The sequence below is a fragment of the Girardinichthys multiradiatus genome, chromosome 1 (assembly GCF_021462225.1).
Source record: "Girardinichthys multiradiatus isolate DD_20200921_A chromosome 1, DD_fGirMul_XY1, whole genome shotgun sequence".
NCBI classification, from domain to species: Eukaryota; Metazoa; Chordata; class Actinopteri; order Cyprinodontiformes; family Goodeidae; genus Girardinichthys; species Girardinichthys multiradiatus.
Window position 1 is genome coordinate 25,705,084 of NC_061794.1, and position 21,736 is coordinate 25,726,819.

The 21,736-nt window shown below is 40.7% G+C and overlaps 1 protein-coding gene across 6 annotated transcripts in view; it reads left to right on the plus strand.

Moving 5' to 3' along the window:
* Positions 1-21,736, plus strand: part of rarga (retinoic acid receptor gamma a) — a 76,816-nt gene that overhangs the window by 16,689 nt on the left and 38,391 nt on the right. The window contains exons 1-2 of one of the 6 annotated variants that reach the window (XM_047367475.1): positions 2,053-2,200; positions 19,081-19,406. In XM_047367475.1, coding sequence (XP_047223431.1) covers positions 19,238-19,406 — 169 coding nt within the window. In that variant the 5' untranslated portion in view covers positions 2,053-2,200; positions 19,081-19,237. Of the gene's footprint in view, positions 1-2,052; positions 2,201-9,014; positions 9,246-19,080; positions 19,407-21,736 lie in introns of those variants that run through there. The other 5 variants (XM_047367157.1, XM_047367116.1, XM_047367238.1 and 2 more) reach the window with 5 other exon arrangements.

Genomic DNA, 21,736 nt, shown 5'->3' on the forward strand with positions numbered 1-21,736 from the left:
TATAATGATACAAGGGTTAGAAACAAGGTCACTATTCAAGTTGGCATAGTACAAACGTATTAAACTATCCTTAAATTCTGTGGAACCTTTTTTAAGAGCCAAACTTTCTTATGATCTTTTAATGTGGTCTTCGTCTTAGGGAGTTAAAAGGTTTTTCTTTGGACATCGGCTACTTTTTCCACTCATATCAGGTAAGTTTTAAGCTTTGTTTTAAGAGCAGTGTGTGAGGGGCCCTACTCTCAAATGAAGAGTTCATCTAAAAGTTCTGCCGCCCATTGAGATGTGAGAGATTCTTAAAGCAGCAAGGAAAGCATCATACTGAGAGTGAAAGGACTCTCATTACGTGGTGGGGAACAAGGTGCTCTTGTGAATAATATGATGCCTGGCCGTTAAGAGTTTTGTATGCAACGAGAAAGATAATAAACTGAACTTTAAACTTTACAGGAGAGCTTTACAGGCAACCCAATGATCCCAAGAAAGGAGAAATGTGATCTCTTTTTTTGTGCACCTGTCAGAACTCTGGCTTTGGCGCTTTGGATCTGCTTCATGGTTATAAGTGGAGTATTTGCACACCCTGACAAAACAGCATTGAAAATGTCTAGCCTGGATGTGTGCACCAATTTTTCAGTATAAATCTGGGACAAGATGCTCCTACAACTCCTAATAAATGTGCTGAAAATGGTAATGTCAGAAGCAATTAAATGGTTGAATACTGAATCACAGACTGTTTCATGGCCAAAAATAATTATAACAGTTTTAGCTCATTTCAAAAAAAGGTCATCCAGTTTCTTATTTCCTCATAACAAGAATGAAAATAATCTTATAGTTGAATCTGTGCAGCTTTAGAGCTGTGATGCACTTTAACGGTGGACAGAAAACCATCATTCAGACCTTTTATAACAACAGAAAAAAATTTTGCCACAACTCTTTTAAAGGATTTTTGAAACAAAGGAATAGATTGGGAGATTGGTGTTTTAGTGGATAAACATTAAGATAGAAAATATTTTTAAACAAAGTTTAATTACAGATAACCTGAAGGCCAAATTTAGTTTAAACAGACTAATCTGCTTAAGAGCAAACGTGACAGAAAACATTAAAACATCCTTAAAAAGTTGGTCTGATACTGGATCCACAGGAGACTTGAGACACAGCGAGGCTTTATAAAAGTGCCCAGCCGACTAAGATTACTCCCAGAGCTCATTGAGCTCAACCAGGAGGTCACAAAAGATTCCAGAACAACGTCCGAAGCACTGTAGACATCACTTGGCTCAGTTAAGGTCAGAGTTCATGGTTTAATAATAAGAAAGACACTTGGTTAAAATGGCATTCATGGAAGAGTTATAAGGCCAAAACTACTGCTGCCCAATAGAACACGTAAGTCCGTCTCACCTATGCAAAGAAAACATCTAGATGATCTCCAAGACTATTAACTCCATTGTCAGATTAACTGACAATGGAGTACAATGGAGCCTGAGTCCTCAAGCTCCATTGTACTTTTGTTATAGGACAATGATCCAAAGCACAACCGCAAGTCCACCTCTGAATGGCTGAAACAAAACAAAGGAAATTTAAGTTTTTACAGCAGGCTAGCCAAAATACGGTCTTAAATCTAACTGAACTGCTGTGGAATGACCTTAAAGGGACATTCTTGCTAAAAAAAAAAAAAAAAACTTAACTATAGAAGATTTTAAAAATTCTGCAAAGAAGAGTGGGCCAAACTTCCTTCACATCGATGTAATTGTTCAGTGTTCAGTCATTGCAAACAGGTGTTGACGTCCCTTAAATGAATAAAATCATTAAATGCCACAACCCCCGACTTAAAAAAAAGAACAAAAAACAAATGACCTCAATGAGCCTCATATCCTTTCGTCGAGAATAATCTTGCTGCACTTCTCGTCCGCCACTAGAGGGAGCCACAGTGTGAGAAATTCACACTCGCGGTTAACTACTAAACGCCCCTGAGCTGTCGGGACAAAGTGGCCGGTTGACAACAAACAAAGGCAAACTGACAAATAATTGAAACCACCTCGGAAGAAGACTGAAAGGCCAACCCAGACTCCTTTGAACACCTCTTCTGTTCTTTTATTTTTCGTCTTTTTTCCTGTTTTTTCACAAACTTCGGTTGTGCGCTTGTAACTTCTGGTTTATTGAACTCCTCTCCCGTCTGAAGCAGAGGCATGCACTCACCTAACCCCAGAAGGTAGGGTGATTTTGTTGCGCTTTTACATAAATCATCTCCCGTCGTGATTAACTGGATGAGAGTCTATGCATAAATGCAGTGTTGAGCTGCGTCGACCCGGGTGTGTGTTTACTCATCATGAGAACACGTTATGGCAGGACAACAGGTAATTACAGGGCTGCTGGTGCTCAGTTTGGGGATTGGAAGAAAGAAGTGGTTGCCAACATACGCACCTGCAGAGCTGTGCTCTAGCCGGAGGCTTATAGTCTTGACGTATGTCTGTCCCTCTGTGTCTGTCACCCCCCTCCCTTACACACACATACACACACACACACACACACACACACACACACACCCTCCTGGATGTGGGCTTTATGACAATTATACCAGCTAGGCAATTGAGTTTATTCTAACCCAGAGCCTTCTGTCTCCTCTTGTTTTTAGATAATCAACTAGGAAGAAAGACAAACCAAATGAGTAATGAATATGGAAACTTTGGTGGCATTAGCCTCATGATTCAAGGAATAGACCTGTGTTTAAACTCAACTTTTCAAATCCGTGAATGTATTTATTCTGCAGTCTCACGTGCCAAAAAGCTTTGACAGAAAAAATGAATTACTCAGTGTTTTCCTTTTTCCCTCTGTATTTAGTGCCCAGCTTTCTCACAAGGGCAGTTTTATGTGCAGGGAAGGAGGCATGGAAAAGAAGACCTTTCCTTTTGAGCTCACAGATTTGCAGTAATTACAGAATCACTTCCATATGTGGCTCTCTGGCTGCCTTCTTGCTGCCCCCACCACCCCTCTCTACTCTGCTGTTCTCTTTTTCCCTCTCCCCACTATTTTTTTTTGCATTTGCCTTCTCCTCCATCCCTCACTCCTTACTTTTTTAAACTTTCCCTTCATGCTTCCTTAGTATTTTTCTATAAAACCACAACTTAAGTAAAGTTTGTGATGATCAGAACATCCTGACATTTTTGGCAGCACATTTTGGTTGATTCAATCAGGACACACATAGAAAAAGCCAATGCTTTTCTGTGAACGGAGCGTAAAGGAAAAGAGGGGAACAGAACATGAGGTGGAGAAGAGGGTGGGCTGGAGTAATGGTTTTTGACAGAGGTGGGTTCAAGATGGGTTCATGGTGACATCATGGCTGATTTTTCTGAGGAGAGTATAGACAGGAGAGCTGTTCACCTTTCATTAGACACACATGTTGGTGGGGAAAAGCACTCATTTGCTGGCACACTCGGTGGTTGCTGTGTGGACTTTTTATTTCCTCTTTTCCCTGTAGTTTCATATCCAGCTTTTGGCTCTCAGTTCCCCGGTTTCCAGCTCCATGTTCATTTGTTGTTCTTAGAGTCATAGTATATGCCCTTTGGTCCCTAACACACACATTGCTCTCTTCGATTTTTTTTGGTTTTTTTGGGCATGCGTAAGTCATTTTTCCTATGAGGGATATTTATACTTGAAGGCGGTTGGACTCTAAATGAGCACACGCTGCCAGGCAGAATGAATGCACTCCTTCATTTCACAGGATGTGTATGTAAGACTCTAAGCAAAGAAAGTATACATTTCAGTGAGTGTGTGTGTGCTTTAATGTGTGTCTACCCTCAGCAGGCTTCACATGACATCAATCTGAATGTGGGGAAATAGTGATCTCATTATGGGCATCTTGTTACTGATTGGAACCTTCCCACATCCCAACACTGAAGCTGAATTGGTGAAGGTTTTAAATAGGATAATAACCTCAAAAATTTGGGTTTTGTTATGGAATCTAAATTTTACACAACCACGTAAAGCCTATTAATTAAATTGACTAGAACATACTTCCTGAAAACCAGATATGTGCAGACCGTAAAGGTCAGCTGAGTGAACATGTGGCGTTCCTTAGGACTTTATTGTTGGGCTAATTTTATTCAGTATCATTTTATGGCAGCTTTGCCATACATGCCAAATATTTCTTTCAGTTAACTTATATCAGGTATTAGCAGTTCATTCATTCATTCCAATTAAGCATGTCAATGTTTATCTCTTTTGTCTATTTCATTTTCTTGAAAAAAACCCCGATTGAAATATCTTGTGTATAAATGGCACTATACAAACAAACATGCCTTGCCTTACCACCAGCCCCACTCACCTCCCAACCCCTCTTTCCTCCTGCCTCTCCGTCTCCCTGTAACCCCTCTAACCTTACTTCCTCACTCTCTGCTGCCCCCCACCCATTTCCTCTCTCCTTTATTCATTTTCTCCTCGTCCTCTGCCAGTGAGCCTCGGGCCTCCATTCTCTGTTGCTCTGCGAATGCAAATCCAATGAATCTAAAGTGGAAATACACGAATGGGTAAGATGGTGCCATGAATATTTCATATCTTTTTAAACACACCCAGAGTAGAGAAGCTGCCGGGCAGAGTGCTGAACAATGCCTGAGTTTTGCTGAAGCACTTCCTGTGAGGAATCGCCTCTCTGCGAGCTACGTTGTACTTGTACTGATGTCAGGGCAGCAAGTTATGATGTCATTGGTTGAAGTTAATGATACGAGAATGGCAGGGGTCGTAGGCCATGTTTCCAGCAGTGCCCACAGAGAGAGGGAGAGAGAGATAGCAGCACCCTGATCTGTCTTCATTATCCCCCACTCTGCTGCCTCCCAGACACAATGATCATAAATCTCAGCCCCAAGCACACTTCACTGACACTGAAACACAAACACTAGTAACCTCTGACCTTCTCACTGCTACTGCCAGCGCACAGTCATCCATGCACACCAAACACATATTACAGCTGTAGCCATCCATGCTGGAGGATGAGAGCGGCTCGAAAGGCACCATCGCTCAACTCACCGTCTTACTGTCAACATGTGCCCTGCTGAGAACTTTGCACCCAAACACAAATACAACTACCCTGTTCACCTGAGTGGACATTTTGACACAAATGCATTGTCTCAGCCTGAGGGCCCCACAGTGACCTGCAATCCACACCTCATTGTTATATCACTCCTGTGCTGAGATAGTTTTTGAACTACGGCCGTATTTACCTTCTTGTTTCCTATTATACAACTGCTGATTTAGCACTGCTATGTAAGCAGTTAAGGGATTTCTATTAGCTTTAGTGGCCTTATAAGCAACACAAATCAAATGTAAGCCAGATAAGAATCAGCTGGAGGGTGTTTTTCCATATGGCCCTGATCTGTGCTTCCTGAATATAAGGTTCTAGTTAAAAGGCAACAGCACCTTGTGCTGCTTATTCATTCCTTCGACCTGATTGTGTGCTGTCCAGTCCAGATCAAAAATGTTTAAAGGAACAATCCAGTTTTTTACTGTAGTCCATATGTTGCTGCAAAGATGGAGATGACAATAAAACAATAGAATTTCTCTATTTTTGGCAACTCAAACTCATACTTATTATAGGAAAAGCTGTCACATTAATTTAGGGCTTTCAATTATTAGTTTGAACACATTTTGCAAAGATTATGCATCATATGGCTAAAAGCCATGAATTAGGTGCACAAGTTTGAATTTGTCGTGGATTTACTGTAATCCACATAGGGTGAATATTAAACATACAGTCCCAAATGTTTGGTCATTCAGAAGCTGTAGAGAAACTACACGCTTTTTGTAGCCATCAGGAATCTTCTGTAATATTTCAGGCTGTATATTTGAGTGCTTTCTTGATAGAAATAGTAGAGTTTATTTAAACAGGTTTGCTTCCTGGCAGAGACCTGGCTTTTAAGAATAGTCCTCAGTTTTTTAATAGGGTTGAAGTCTGGCTTTGGGAAGGCATTTCCAGAAGCATATTGCTAGCTTGCGTTATTTATTTCAGAACCAGTTCTGATGTGTGTTTTCAATGTTTGTCTTGTTAAAACAATGACTTGTGCCCAACGTTGAACAATCTGGCTGTTTAACTTAAATGTCTTTGTCTCATCTGACCATAAAACTCTTCTCTAGAAGGTATTTAGACCATCCATGCAGAGAGGTGTAAACATCAGTCAAGCTTGAAGGGGTTGATTTTGGAGCAGGAGCTTCTTTCTAACTCAGCACCCTCTCACTTCATGGCATAGTAAGGCTTGCTCTGCTGTGTGTTGTGAGACTGGTGTTTCAGTAGTTCCCAGTTCATGGCAGGCTTGCACCTTGGTCGTTCCTGGATTGTTCTTTAACATCCTCACCACTTTTCTCTCATCTGATTTGTTTGTTTGGGGTTCCTCCAGATCTAGACATTGTTGTGACACATCCAAATAACTTGTCTTTAAACACAATGGTTTAAACAAATAATCTTGGAATCTGCAATTATTTAGAAATGTTTCCATTAACCTTCTTCAACTTTTATAAATCTAAAACTTTCTTTCTTAGATCACTAAGTTATTTGGACTCTTAGATTGTTTGGAGTTTTGGTCAGTTTTGTGAATTATGTTAAACAAGTCCTTTTTATGCTGAAAATCTCAGCTATAGTTATTTATTATCCCTAATAAGGAGTTAATAGGTCTTGGGCTTCTCAATGTAAAACGTTCTAGACCCCAATGTGCTTCTTTTTGAAATATTTAAATGAATGTATGCTTGTATTTGAGCCTGCGTGTTAAATTTTGCCGCCACATGGATGGGAGAAAATCAACATTAAGTTCTGAAATCTGTAACCAGCTTTTGTTTATTGAGATGATTGAAGTTGTACACTGTATAATCATTCCATCCTGGAGAAACAATGGTTCAGATAAATTATTTAAAGCCCTAAATTAACGTGACGTTCATGTCCATGATGAGTGGATGTGAATTTTGTGACTGTAACTCTAAACTGAATAATTCTGTTGTGTCACTGATAGTTGATGCTGTAGACCAGTGGTTCCCAAACATTTTGGCTTCTGACTTTCAAAATAGTAATTGTAACCCCAGCTATAGCTGGCTGTTGTATGCAAACATTACTTATAAAGCCTATTGAACAAAGTTAGTCAGAAATTCTTGAGCGTGTTCACTAGGCTGATCTCATCTATGCTGTAGCCTTTGAGGTATTCTTCATCCTTTATAGATCCTTGACCTGAACTTCAGTAAGACAGCTTGATCAGTCATATTTTCATTTGTACTGTCTGTGTTTATTTTTTTATGACATTGCGGAAAATTTAACTTCTCTTCTTTGCAGAATTGGTAGAGTTTAGTAAAATTGATTGGGTTTTCTGAGCATAGGGCGTATGTTCGGCTTCAGGAAGGCCAATCTAGAAGTTTAAACTTTATCTATTCCAAACCCAGTTCTGATGTGAGTTGCTATCATTGTGCTTTTGGAAACCCTGGTTGTGTTCAGGTTGTACCTAGCTGTTAAGGATAAAGATTTTGGTGGTAGTCCTTAATCATTGTAACAGTAAAACACTCCACAGCATGATCCTTCCACCACCTTGCTTGACAGTTGGTTAAGTGTTCTTAGGTATGAAAGCCTCACATTATTTCCTCCAATAAATTTTCTATTCATTGGGGGAACTTTGTCTCATCTGATCATAGAACTGTTCCCCAGCAGGCTTTGTCCATGTGGTTAGCTTTACATTTTAGTTAAGCTTGAAGTTGATTTTGGAGCAGGGGCTTCTTTCTTAGCACCCTCATACTCACTGTGGTCAGAGATGCTTGTTTAACATTGATATTGCAAAGTTGATATTTATTGCATCTCTACCAAGAAAGCTAAGAATCATCCATGCTTTATTTATTTTACAGTTATTGTATTTGAGTCTTACAAAGTTGCCTTAGAAAGGTGAAAGTTTCTGCCAAGGTGCCAGTTGAGGTGTGGCTACCCCTCCCGGTTGTGAGGTTTGAGGTGCTTCTCCCCCATAACCAAAACAAGCTGAAAAACATTACACTGGGAAAAACAAGGGCACACGCCCAGAACCACAAACACATAAACAGAGATCTGAAACATCTGATCTCATATGGAAAGAGAGAGGGCACATTAAGGGGCACACCCAGATCCGTCGCTGCTTCTTCTGCTGCTGCACGGCTCTGCCACCTCAAACAGGACTTCCCTGGTGCTGTTGTGCCAACCCTACTGGTTTCACTCTAAAAGCTTATGAGTTTTAGTCACAGATGCGTGACTTTCAGGAGATAATCTTGAGTTTTAGAGTCTTTGGCAGGATGTTAACAAATGTTGTGTGCACTGAAAAATGTTATCTGTAAAAGCCAAATTCTGGTTTTCATTTTATCTCCATCTAGTGCATACTTACTTTTTTCTTTTTTGTCACCTACTGTATTTCTTGTCTCCAATCTATTCCTAATGGGATTCGATGTGTTGCTGTAAAAACAATGCCTCCAGTTTGTACCTGCAGAGAGATCCATTTTGAAGAGGATTTTTAGGACATCTAAAGGTGAACAAAACATAGAAGTCCCTGGAAGAACAAACCTATTGGCTTTCAATTAAAACAGCGTGTGAGCTTAAAACAGCATGAAGTGGATGATCCACGTTGTTCGGGATAGTAAAACTTTCTCTCCTAAGAAACCTGGCTTACTTCACTTATTGATGAAACATGAATGAACACAAGGGATGAACTGTACCCGGCTCTGCGTTTCAACATGTACCGGTTTGTAGGCAAATTGACTCCTCGGCCAAGATGTGGAAGAATAATTCAACCATGAGACAAAGAAGGCAGAGAGAATTAAAAACAGAAACTTAAACTCCCCGGACCTTTTTCCTCTCTCCAGGCGTTTTGTGATTGGGGAAAAAAATGTATATTTGAAGTACCGGGAGTCATGTGACCAAGAAAGAAGGCTTTATGAATCACAGTGTAATTATTTCTTAGTGAGAGAGTCGGTGAGTGCGGGCCCTGTGTTTGGGGAGTGAAAGAGTGATTTTAAGAGGTAGCGACTCAGGCGAGGAGGAGGAGAGAGCAGGAGGGGGAGTGCTTGACAGAGTTGGAGGCTCACTGCCGGTCTGTCTTTGCTGTTGAAGGGACGCTGTTGAATGTGCACTCATCAGTTTCTCTTACTTTCATTGGCTCAAGCTGCACATCAAACCTTTTTCTCAGCAACTTTATCCAGTTGAACAATCACCGTCGTACGAGAGCCCGTGAGTAACTTTCCCCCAAGTTTGAGGTGAATCAAGAACTTAAATTAAGGTTTGTTTTGAATTTGATTGCTTGAAAAATATCTTTTTCTTCTGTAGAAAAGAAATGTGTCTGAAATCATTGATCGTGCTCCAGATTTTCTAAACTGTTCCAACACACACCTTTGTTTGCCTTCTGTGCCTCAGTTTGTTTTGTTCTAGCTTTTTTTCACCATAAATGTGAGCGTGACATGAGTTTATGTGAGAACCACCTCGACCATGTGTGTGCCTGTGTGTGTGTGTGTGTGTGTGCGTGTGTGCATATGTGCTTATTAGTGAGTGTTACCCAGGGCCCTGTGGAGCTCTTTATTATTAGCATATGTGTTAGTGTGTACATGCTTGCATGTGTTTGATGTGTATTCACCAGAGAAGTCACCATTCCTCGACCCATTTTTTTCTCTTTATAAGTAGCATATGAAGACTTGGCAAAGAAAGGCATTGTTTTCCATGTTTTTAAACAGCACCGGCTGATTCCTGTGCAGCGAGGTGTGTCTGCTGCTCTGGCCTCAGTTTACTTGGAAGTTTATTCATTGTGTTCTCATAGCTCGCTAGCAGGAAGATTATTTAATGATGCTGGCTTATGCGCTCGATTAACAGGTTCTGCTTGTTACGGCCTTGTGCATATGGATGACAGGTAGAGCGTCCGCACTTGGCATCAGAGTAGCTTTCCTTGGCCGTTGCTTTGATTTGGTGCTTCTGAATCGACCGGTCACTGGGCAGACCGCTGCTTCAACTTCTGCACCTGCTATCCAACACTCATTTCCACCTGGTGGGTCTGACGTAGGTGCGACACAAAGTGTGGGTCTGAGAGAAGTGACCCAGCAAGACCAATCATTGTTGGAAAAACAGTGATATCACAGTGATTTGGACTGGAAGAAGAGGACCTCATCTCTGTGGCAAAGAAATGTCACTGCTGTCTCCTCCTTCTCCTCCTCCGATAAACATGAAGGGTATTTTTTTCGAGGACAGGCTGCCCACACATCCCAGCTTTACCTTTGTGACAGATTATATTAGAGGCAATTTTTTACATTCCAGATGTGTGCTTCCTCAGTACTATGAGTTTAACTGATTTTAAGCTTTAATGCCTTCAAGAACACTTTTACATTTTCACTATGCATACATTTAGAACTCACATTGTATAAACTATTTCACCACATTCGCATTATTAAAGGGATAATGTGAATAAAATGTTTGTGAATGTAATGATGAGTTATAGTTTTTGGATTGCCTTATTTCAGAGTGTAATATAGAGGAAATCTGAATTTTTAATCATTATTTTTAATCACTAAATACACATTTGCAGATATGTTCAACCTGAAAATACATTAAATGGTGGAAATGTCAAAGCCGTGTAACAACAGTTGGGAGACAAAAGAGTTTGTGTTGCAAAATCTGCCAACCGTCTTGTCTCTGAGAAGCGGCTCAGCGAGCGGTAAATCAGGGAGTTGTTGATACCTGTCTCTTTCTGGAATTTCTATAGCAATTAGGGACGACCGGAGGGGGAGGGAAGGGTGAACCAGGTGATCTTCAGGGGAAATCGAGGGGTACTCGACCGGCACCGCACTATAATTAACAAGGGAACTATTTGCGCACTATTTCCTGTCTATTTTTGCAGGTGTGCCTTTTTATTGCAGAGGATTTGCATTTTCGGCCTGCTCCTGAGCTCTTATTAAAAGGAACTTAAACAAATATAAACTTGTGTGAGATTGTGTTGCTGTGCTCTCAGGCGTGTGTGTGTCTTTGGGCCTGCTTAGGCTGCTTTGACCCCTGCGGCTAGAGGCGGCAGTGGGTCCCATCCATTATGCTTTGCTTTATACCGAGAAATGATTGTTCTGCCCTTATTTAAGTGGTAAACACCTTCATAGTTGTCTTTAGCAATTACCGCAATACAGATTTAGTCACATGAAACGTCTTCACTTTTAGTCAGTTTTACGTTTATTTCACATCATCCTGTTTTCTTGCATTGAGCCTGAGATGACAACTCAAAACTTTCAAACCAAGATGTATAAAATTTTCAATGTTGAAACAGAAAAGCAATAATTATTCACGTGGCTGCTTATATAAAATAACACCTAACTATTACAGTTACTTTAATGTTATATTTAATGTTATTTTGATACATAGACCTAATGATAATAACAATCATAAATACTTGAAACTGTTTTTGATTATGTTTATGCCACCAGGAATCGAGACCATTCTGGCTAAATACATTCTTTAACAATACTAATATTATTGTTTTTGTTTTTTATTTAATTTTGATTTTCATAAATATGCTTCACAAAAAATTTGGAGCTAAGTTTAATTACATACTATCCCTTTTTGTCATTCTACTTTTTATAGAGGTTCATTAGTCAGGCTATCTGCTCTGGCAGCCAAGTTGCAGTGGGCTGCCTAACAGACCACTAGTAGCTTGTCCACTGTAGTTTCCAAAAAGCTGAATTTGTCTTTCCCGTTTGTGAGGAAAGCGCCTAGGAGCATTATTTTATAAGCCAGTCAACCAGCAGTGTGTTGCAACAGGTGGGGGAGGGGCAGCACTGTGCTACTCTATGCTGCATACAAACGCATCTAGGGATGGGTGATATAAACGTTACATTTTTATTTCTGTGGTATTTACTGCAAAAAGAATGAGTGACAATACAAAACATTAAAAAAATACAAAACATCTGTGATGTCATACAATTAGAACTTTAAACATACTTCAGTACACCAGTTACATTAAGTGGTGAAATAGTACCACTAAACAGCACATATTCAGTCACATTTTCAAATACAGTATGCAGATATTTATTGAGGCTTTCAGGGAACCAACAGTGAAAAAAACAGTTCATACAGCAAGAGTAATAAACCCAACAATGCTGTCAGTTTTTTGAGTTTGCAAACATCATCAGTTTAACGTTATAACATTCAATTATAATTTTTTTCCATGGATAACAATAACCTGCAGGAAGACGTCCGATCCTTACTGGCAACCTGAAACTGTAGGAAAAGTTGTAAAAGTTTTAAAACTGTCACTTTTTAAAACTTTGACACCAAGGTTGAATTTCCATCTTCCTTTTACAGTTAATTCTTATTGGCCCTGATTCATACTAAAATCTCTGTGTTGAGTATGTTAGGAATAACCTTTATTAATATTACTCATAGCTGTTTTTCCCATTTATACCATAGTAATATAAAATACAAGTTCTAATGTTTCCCTTTTGTTAGAATAGGATAAGAATGCTCATAAACACACAGTACAAGAATAAATGACCTAAGGGTTGTCATGAATGACCTGAGGCTGGGACACTGGGGTTGATAGTGGAGCAGCCGGTATAACTGGTTTGATTGGAAAGCCACAGCACACTTAGATGAAGGATGGACACCCGCTACTACACGATCTAACAGATAGACACCACAATGGTGACCCATAGTCTACTTATTATCACTGAGGGAGAGCACATCCATTGCATTGGAGTGCCAGATATAAAAACTGTATGTGACCTTCTATCGAGGCTCTTTGTCATCCTCTAACAGAACGGTCCGAGACGGGAGCCTCAGCGTTGATCTCTGTAATCATTCCTCTGCCTTAAATTAGATTAAAAGAGCTAAAAGTTAGAAACTGGTGGAGAGTCGTTCATTTAAGAGTCTTTAGATAGAGTGTGTGATCACTTGTGGGGTCCAAGGACCGGAGGAGCTCCGAGGCGTCTGATCGCCAACAGGGTGCGGTAACTTGGACAAGTATTTCAGCGACCTTCTCCAGATCAAGGGAACAACAAGCAGTCTGGATTCATTTTTTTAGTGTTTAATGACTTTTCATTCTTTCCATTCCAAACTACAATAACAACAAAAAAAGATGAAACAATTCAAGTTTTATGATTTATAGCCTGCAAGAAAAATCTTGCATAATAACACCTCTTAGTGGCACTCCTAAAAAAAAAAACCCCTGTGAGAAGAATTGTCTCCGTTTTTCATCGTTGCTATAGGCAAATATGTGTTTGTGGGATGCCAGGAAGCGGCAGATGTCAAACAAGTTTCAGGTGAAGGAATGCAGGTCTGTTTGGAAACACCGGACCGTTTGTCACTCTGTGTCTCACTCGTAGCTATTATGTGGCCCCACTTGTTGAAAGACTGGAAGCTGTCAGCTCTCGCATCAGATAATAAGCGATGAGGATATTGTTTACACTGCCAAAATACTGCTGACGCCAGCAACGAGATCAGATAATGCTCTTGTGATCATGTTTCAGTATGAATGCTTTAATTTCTGAGTAAATCTCTGGTTCCTATAAATCTCTGTGATGGGTCCTTGTGGGCCCTTTTTTTCCAAGCAGCGATAATGCTCTCTTCAATTGGAAAATCCATGAGTCTGTCGGCTCAGTTCGGAGGACACATGATCTGTGAAATCATTGTTTAACTGCTGTGTTCGCATGACTTCATGTGCAAACCAAGCTTAAACATACCCCTCTCTGTTTCAAGCCGTTTCCTTCACAAAGTCTGAGCATAAATCACTCGACAATGTTGACAATTGGAAGACAGGAGGCTGGAAGAACATGCACAGTTTTCTGTCAAAATAAAAGTTTGGGCAAAACTAGACAGTGCTGTCCCTGCCAGGATACATGGCATGGTTCATCCTTTTTCAGGGGGTGAATTTACTGCTCAGCCCCTCTAGTAGGGCTTCAGAGTTGCTGCTCTGTGCAATTTTGACAGTTTTTTTTTTCTATTTTCCATTTAGAAACTCTGTGGTTGTTCCAGTTGGAAACGTGGCAGAAAAACTTGTGAGCTCAATCAGAAATGTAGCAGTTGCTTTCACAAGATCTGCGAATATCCACTGAAACCAAGATTAAAAGTCACTTTTGTTTGGTGTTCCTCTTTGATGGGAATATGAATCATCCATGGGTAAACATTGTGGGGAAAGTTACGGCACCACGAATCCTGCTGGTATACGCCGAGAAATCGCCCGCGGTTTCTTCTGCTGACTAAAAACGAGTGCCTGTCTCATTGTTGGTATGATGCAGAGCTTCCTGAGATGCTGTGATTTATTTGTTATGTATGACTCCAATTCTTCTTCTTGCCCGAAGGGGCCTCGCTCTGTCACAACGATCAAGGCACAATTGCTGTTTTTCTCACTGAGGATTTAATATCCTTTGTTTGACAGACTTTTAGTCTCTAGGAACTGTTTTCCTCTTGCTCTGTGTGTCTTTCATGCATCATTTTTCTTTCTGCGTCATCTTTTTTTTGTTAAAATCCAAACTCTTGAGCAAACAAGAGAATTCTGACCATGTCCCATCTTGCAGCCCTGCCTCCAAATTGCCTGCCTGCTTGATTGAGTTCATGTTAAATGATACATAAAGTCACGTACTGATAAAAATCGATGGATTATCTCAAGTGCAACCAATAAGTCAACTTCAATCTGGTGAGCTGCTGCTGAGGTCTGACACTCTACTATTTAGAGAAAAAAACACAGTAAATTTAAACTGATCCTCTTAGGCAAGGGTGGAAAGTCCCTATAGAAACAAACCCACCTAACACTGGCAATGGCGCTTTTTGCCTGCCTGCCTCCTTTGTGCCCCCTAGGCTTGTGGGGGAACGTGGAGGCCCTGTATGCCCATTTGGCCCTGCCTTACAGCGGATGAGGTCACTCCAAATTCCCCCTGTCCCCTTATAGCCCCAGACGGGCCAGCTAAATGAGCCAACCACAGGACCTGACATAAAACAAAAATGGCTCTGTAAAAAGCTGCCAAGCTGATGTGACTCATTAAAAAATGCTGGCGCCAACTTTTTTTATTAATTCATCATTGTGTTTGGGTGGCGTAAAGTCGCTGCGTTCTGTTTTCAAACGTCATTTTTGTGTGCTGTAGCTCGTTATTATTTTTCAGTACCTGCCCTTTTCACTTTCATTCTTTTTTTTTTTTTTTACAATATGAGTGTAAGTGGTGCTGCGGTTTACTGGGTGGCAATTCCTCCAGCTCATTTTTAATCAGATGTTTGAGACTGATTTAGTCTTAAAATACTTACTTGCTGCTCTGATCTCTGCTGTCAGTAGTTTCGCATCACTCTTTCTCTTCACCTAATTATCCAGACGTACAGCATATATAAAAGTCTGCGCACCCCTGTTAAAATATCAGGTTTTTGTGATTTAAAAAGAGACCTAGATGATAAATTTCAGAACATTTCCCACCTTTAATGTGACATTTATCCTGTATTATTACGGAATATTGGAACTATAAGTATAAAACAACAACCTGTTTGCATAAATATGCACACTTTTAAACTAATACTTTGTTAAACTGTAAATCTCAGCTGTCCTTGTAGGATTTTATTTTCATCTACTCATTTGTGCCTTCTAGCTAAAGCTGGAGTTACAAAATGATCTCACTGTACAAATGCATCAGTCAGTATAATGATACAAAAAAATCTATTTGAAATTATAAAAATGGTTGTTTCTCCAAAATTGGGAAAAAGACAAGTCAAAAGACAAAAGACAAGACATGCTACCAAGAGCCTGACGGCTACACTAAACAAGCCAAAGGAATTTCTGGTTAGAAGCTTCGAGGTCTTTGTATGTCCGCTGTATATAACAGATATTAAAAAGTCTAATTCTGGCCTTTTTTGTTAAATGAAGCAGACAGAGACAGAAGGGAGGAAGACAGGCATCTAAGGTCCAATGGTTGGTAATTAAACCCCACACAGTGTTGAGAACACAAAACCTGGGTATGTGGGGCATTGCTCCACTACTGCTCCACCGCTACACCACATCCCAAGATGCTGCTGTAGTTGCACCTCACAACACAAGCTGCAGGGGTCCGCAGAGAGCTTCTAAAGCATTAGAGGGATCGCATTGTTTAAAGGTATCAGTCAGGAGAAAGGCACGCAAGGATTCCAGATATCAGAACAAATAACAACAGTCTTTTTGAATCACGAGGAGAAAATATGTCACAACAGTGGGATTAATAAAACTGATAAAAACACAAGAAGAAAATCAGTTCTGACAAGTAATGACTGTGAAGTTAAGGTTACAATAATTTTCTATAATCTTTAAATGTCAGAGCTATGATGTAGTGTGGCAACATGGAAGCTTTTTCTTCTCAAGAAAAAAATCCAGCTCCAGCTAAGATTCATAAAAACATTCAGGAAATTTTGCTATGGTCTGATCCAAACAACGTAGAACCTTTTGCCAATTCCATAAGGTAACACTTTGCCTGCAATGAAGCGTGGTGGTTCAGCATCATGGTGTCAGAAAGAGGGTTTATTCAACTTGAACTGGGACTTAGTCAAGGTTGAGGGAATTATGAACAATATTTTAAATGTCAGTCTATGTTGGCACAGAACCGACCCAAAACATACACCCAAATAAACAAAAGAATAACTTCAACGGAATAAGATTAAAGTTTTGAATTGCTTGCTAGAGGCCAGACCTGAATCAGAATCAAAGTCTGTGGGGCGATCTGAAGAGGGTAGCACACAACCGATGGCCTGACGGATTTGGAGCGTACAGAATGGTCTGTGCACACAATTTCAGACTCCAAGCAAAATGATGGGTGTACGGTTCAGAAGAAGATCATAAAATTGAAAACTAGTACTCACTCCACATTGAAAGTGAAGGAAGGTTAACAGTGAGAGTTGGTTATATCAATTTTCAGATGCAAAGAAACTAGACAAATATTACCAGGTCAAGATGTGGCATGGTGACTGCCTCCTACCCAAACATACTGAGTGCTGAAATTACCCCAAAACTTGGTTTTGGTGTCTGTGCACTTATCCAAATATATTACTTCATCTTCCTTTTAAATTTTCACTCAAAAAGTGTTTTTTATGTTTTTTAATTGGTTTGAATCAAGAGAGGGAAGAAGGAAGAGGGCAAATACATGTTATAGGTCCACATTAATGTGGAAAAAGCTCTGGAATGAGAAACCAGGTATTTTAACAGGGGCAGACGTTTATATCCTCCGTATTGTGCTGCCTTTATGAGTTCATAAAGGAGATATCCAAATAGGCAAATCACTAGGCAAGGAAATCCAGGCACACACACATGCACACACATTATGAGCCTGAGTGCTATGGTGTTGGCAGCTTTGATTTTCCAGTATATACCTCTTCTCCCATTAGTCCCACTTTGAAACCTTTACTAATGTTATTGTGCGTTTGCAACAAAATGGAACTGCTGCATGGGGTCATGGTACAAGATGTATAAGCAGTAACAGGATAGAAAAGTAGGAGACTGGAGGAGGGTAATCCAAGCAAGTTTCAGTGATGAACTGGGAAGCAAGAGATCCAGAAAGAAGTGAAGAAGAGGGATGGTAGTCTGCGTTGGCAGGATTGGGGGTGGGTGCCTGTCGGCGGCTGCTTCTTCCTGAAACGTGGCCACCCGAGCCTGCCTGGGCCCTGGATGCACATGTGGAACAGTTTACTGTAATGGAACTCTAAATTAGTGGTGGTTTGAAGCTGCCTGCAGCAGTAGGGTGTAATTAACTGGCTCTGTTGAAAGAGAGAGAGCCAGAAAGAGAGGCAGGGGGGAGCCAGAGCCCTGGAAAAAAAGGCACAGGGTGAGAAGTGTGTTAGTGCTAAAGCTCTCACACACATATAACGTGTGGAGTTTTTTTGGTGTTTGATTGCATGTGTATGTGTTAGAAAGTGTGTGTTGCATATGTGGAAACCGTTCCCAGTTTTTTTTTTTTTCCCAGGCATGGCGCCACCCCTTAGTGCCCCCAAGTGCCCAGACCCCGCCACTGTTCCTCTGTGGGTTTTCTTCTTTTTTCACTCAGTTCAGCAGTTCACCAGTTCAGCCTTAGATCTCTTCTCCCCCACCCCCCAACCCCCTTTTCATTTCTTTGTTTATACCAAATTCATTACCAAGATTTTTTCCCTGTCTTTTCTCCCAGATTCACAAGCCACAGCAGTCCCAAATTCCTTGGCTCTGCTCTTTTTCAAAGCCACATTTTAAAAAACAAGCTGATCACACCACCCACTCATGGAATCACTCTGAGGAAGTAAAAGGCTAAAAAGAAAACAAGTTTTTTCCAGGATTTTTTCCCTTTTCTTGTGCTGAAAGTAAACAGTGGGGGCATAACTGCAGCCATGCGATTGTGCCTACTGCAAATAGTCAGAGTGATGAGCAGCTCGCAGGAGGTCAGAGCCAAAATGACTCTGTGGGATTGGACCCCGACTTGAAGAGAAGATAGTTGAAAGTGACAGCATCAGTTAGCAATCAGTGGATCTCATTTTCCTCATCCATCGACCACCCCCCCACCCCCTTCATACTCTGGACCCCGTGTCTGGGCCTCTGCTCCGGGGGGAAGAGGCAAAGAGGCAGGCTGCTGTGCTAGGCTGGCAGCAGAAACAGAAGAGGTCTTTATAGTAGAGTTCTGGTGATTTAAATCATATGGCATAGCTTGGAATCACAGTAAAAGTCTGGAAACTCTTCAAAATTAAAAGAACAAGAGCTCTCTCTCTCTTTCTTTTTCGTTCCAATTTATTCTGCCTCTCTCCCTGCTTTCCAGTCTTCCTTGTTAAGGCGTTTTTCAAACTTCTTTGTTTCTTTTTCTCTCGCTTAGTCTTGTTTTTTTTCTAGACTTTTCCTCTCCTGAGCTCACACATTTATTTACCCCGCTTGTCTTTATCAGTTGTGATTCGGGACGTCTGATCCTTCCTAACTTCCAGTTCCCTTATCATTCTCTCACACCTGTTAATATGAACTTCACAGCTCCGTCTTTCATTAATACTACAGATGAACTTTTCACTCTTCCAGAATGTAGATAGATGCTAACATAAACTACAAATTTTATCCTTAGACCAATGTTAATTAGAAACAAGTTTTTCTAATGGCTTGGGATTTCTTTGTTTGAAGTGACAAATTTCTTTGTTCTCCTCAGAAAGCTGACTGGATAAATCTTTCAAAGTGGACCCTTGCTTTCCTTCAACACTTCACTGCTCTCTCTAAGGACGCAGGAGCCAGCCCAGTGGAGGACTTCTTGAGGGGGTTTGAAGAGCCTTGTGGGCCTGCTGCGGACTCCTAGGTGCTTCATCGACATGGCTACCAACAGGGAGCAGCAGGTGGGTCACTTGACCGGTTTCTCACCTGCTGTCTACCCCTTCCCCTTCAACTCCATGAGAAGCCACTCACCCTTCGACCTACTGGCCAACAGCAGCCTTTTTGGGAGATTTGGGGCTGACCTGCCGAAGGAGATGGCGGCTCTCTGTAAGTAATTTTTCATCACTGTGGGTTTGACTTGTCTTAACTCTCATTTGTCATTCATGTCTCAGCTGCAGGTGCAATTACTGCACAGTGCAGTGCCTTGAAAATATATTCATACCTGTTAAAGTCTGCCACATTTCGTCATGTCACAACCACAGACTTTGACGTGTTTCATTAAGATTTTATGTGGTAGACAAACACAAACTGTCAAGTGGAAGAAAAATCATGAATGGGTTTTAAAAGTTTTTGTACAAATGAAAATCTAAAGAGTGTGGCGTACATTTGTATTCAGGTCCCATTACTCTGATAACCTGACGTGAAATCCAATGCAACCAATTGCCCTTCGGAAGGACCAGAGGTTTTTTAGAGGGCATTAGTGAATAAAGAGCATTGTGAAGACTAAGAATCATAAACAGGGCAGGGATAAAGTTGTGACACGGTTCAAAGCAATGAGAAGCAGCTAAGAGACCCATGGTAACTCTGGAGAAGGTGTAGTAATCCACAGCTCAGGTCAATCTGCTAACAAATATTAGTGATGCACTCTACAAATCTGGCCTTTTATGTAAAAGTGGCCTGAAGAAAAGTCATTGTTGAAAGAAAACTTTAACTTTTTTTGACCTACATACAAAGTACCTTGTGTTGAGAAAAAGTATAACTGCACATTACCCTAAAAACATCAACTTCCTGGTGAAACATGGTGGTGTCTACATCATGTTGTGGGGAACTGGAACGCTGGCCAGAGTTGATGAGGAAATAGATGGAGCTATATACAGGCCAATCCTGAAAGAAAACCTGTTAAAGGGTGCAAAGGCCTCAGACTGGGACAGAGATTGGACCTTAAACTCAGCCAGAGCTACAATTTAATGGTTTGGATCAAAGCATATTATTATGTTAGAATGGCCCAGTCAAAGTTCAGCTAAAGGGTTAGGGTTAGCTAAAGCCAATTGAGAATTTGTAGCAAGACTTCTGTTCACAGACACTCTACAAGAAGTAAATTTGATAAAAGGTGATGCTACACAATGCTGTCTACTGGAGCTGCAGTTATTGCAGGTTTAGATTTTTACTTTTAACAACTTTTGAAAACCAAGTATTCCCATTCTTCCACTTCACAGTTACACATTACTTTGTATTAGTCAATCACATAAAATGGCAACAAAATACATGGAAGTTTGTGGATGATAAGTGACCAAATGTGAGAAAGGTCAAGAGACATGAATACACAGTAAATAACCATCAACTTAATTTTAGTCAAGTACCAGCAAACAATGTTTTTGATGCAAACTGGAATGTGGAATTGATATAGCTATTTAAATTGTTCTTCATTATGTGTAATTTTGTGATAAAATGGAAAATGTCAGAGTCTGTTTGTGATATAAGATGAGTGGTAAAAAAAGAATGAGGAGGGAAAAAACATCTGCTTTCATCAATACAGTGATTACTCTGCTCCTGTGGTTTCCTTATATGCTCGGTGCTTGTAGATGATGTGGTTATGACCACACACTCTGGCTTCAGCTTCACCGATTTGTGTGAGTGTGTGTGTGTGTGTGTGTGTGTAGGCAGACAACCCACAAGTCTGAAACAGGAGACAAAACAACATTCTTTCTTTCTGAGGTGATGAATAATGAGCAACAACAAATATTTGAAAATGAGCCATATTGCACTTTTTTATTCCGACGGAGTTTACCACAAACCTATTTAAAGACAGAAAGGTGATCTGGAGGCAGGATTCAAAGCACTTTTTTTACGCTCTTCTGATGTTAGGTTTGTCAGTACGGCCACAGGAGGCGCTGTTGTTCTCTGAAGTGTGAAACTGGGATGATGTTTGGGAAAACTGAGCACAAAGAGGAGATTGTTGGCCATCCAGAGTGTTTTTGTGACATGCAAAAACTAGTCAGATTAGACGTACGCAGTAGATGCGCATTGCTCATTGTTGAAAACACCTGCTTGTCTTTAAAACCACGAATCAACAACAGGATTCTGGGTCAGGGTGGATCCTTATTCAAAACCGCTGCAGCACGAGAACCAAATTAGGCTGTCAGTGTGAGAGAAAGAAAGGCTGAAAGAAAGGAGAAAGAATGGAAACTTTTGTTGATTTAAAGGTAGGCAGCAGTTATTTGAAATCTGACCTGACTGAGGGTGGTAATGATGGGTGTGGGTGGCAACAGCTGAGCACCCCCCTTCGCCTGCCTGTATATGCAGTCCCCTTTTCGCCCCAACCGCAGCATGCCTGAGCACCTCTCCAGCCTTTCAGCCGTCAATCACCACCTCAACCCCACCTCCTTCATCCCATGGCTGCTGCCCACCTAATCCTCAAGGTATTTTCAGAGAACCAG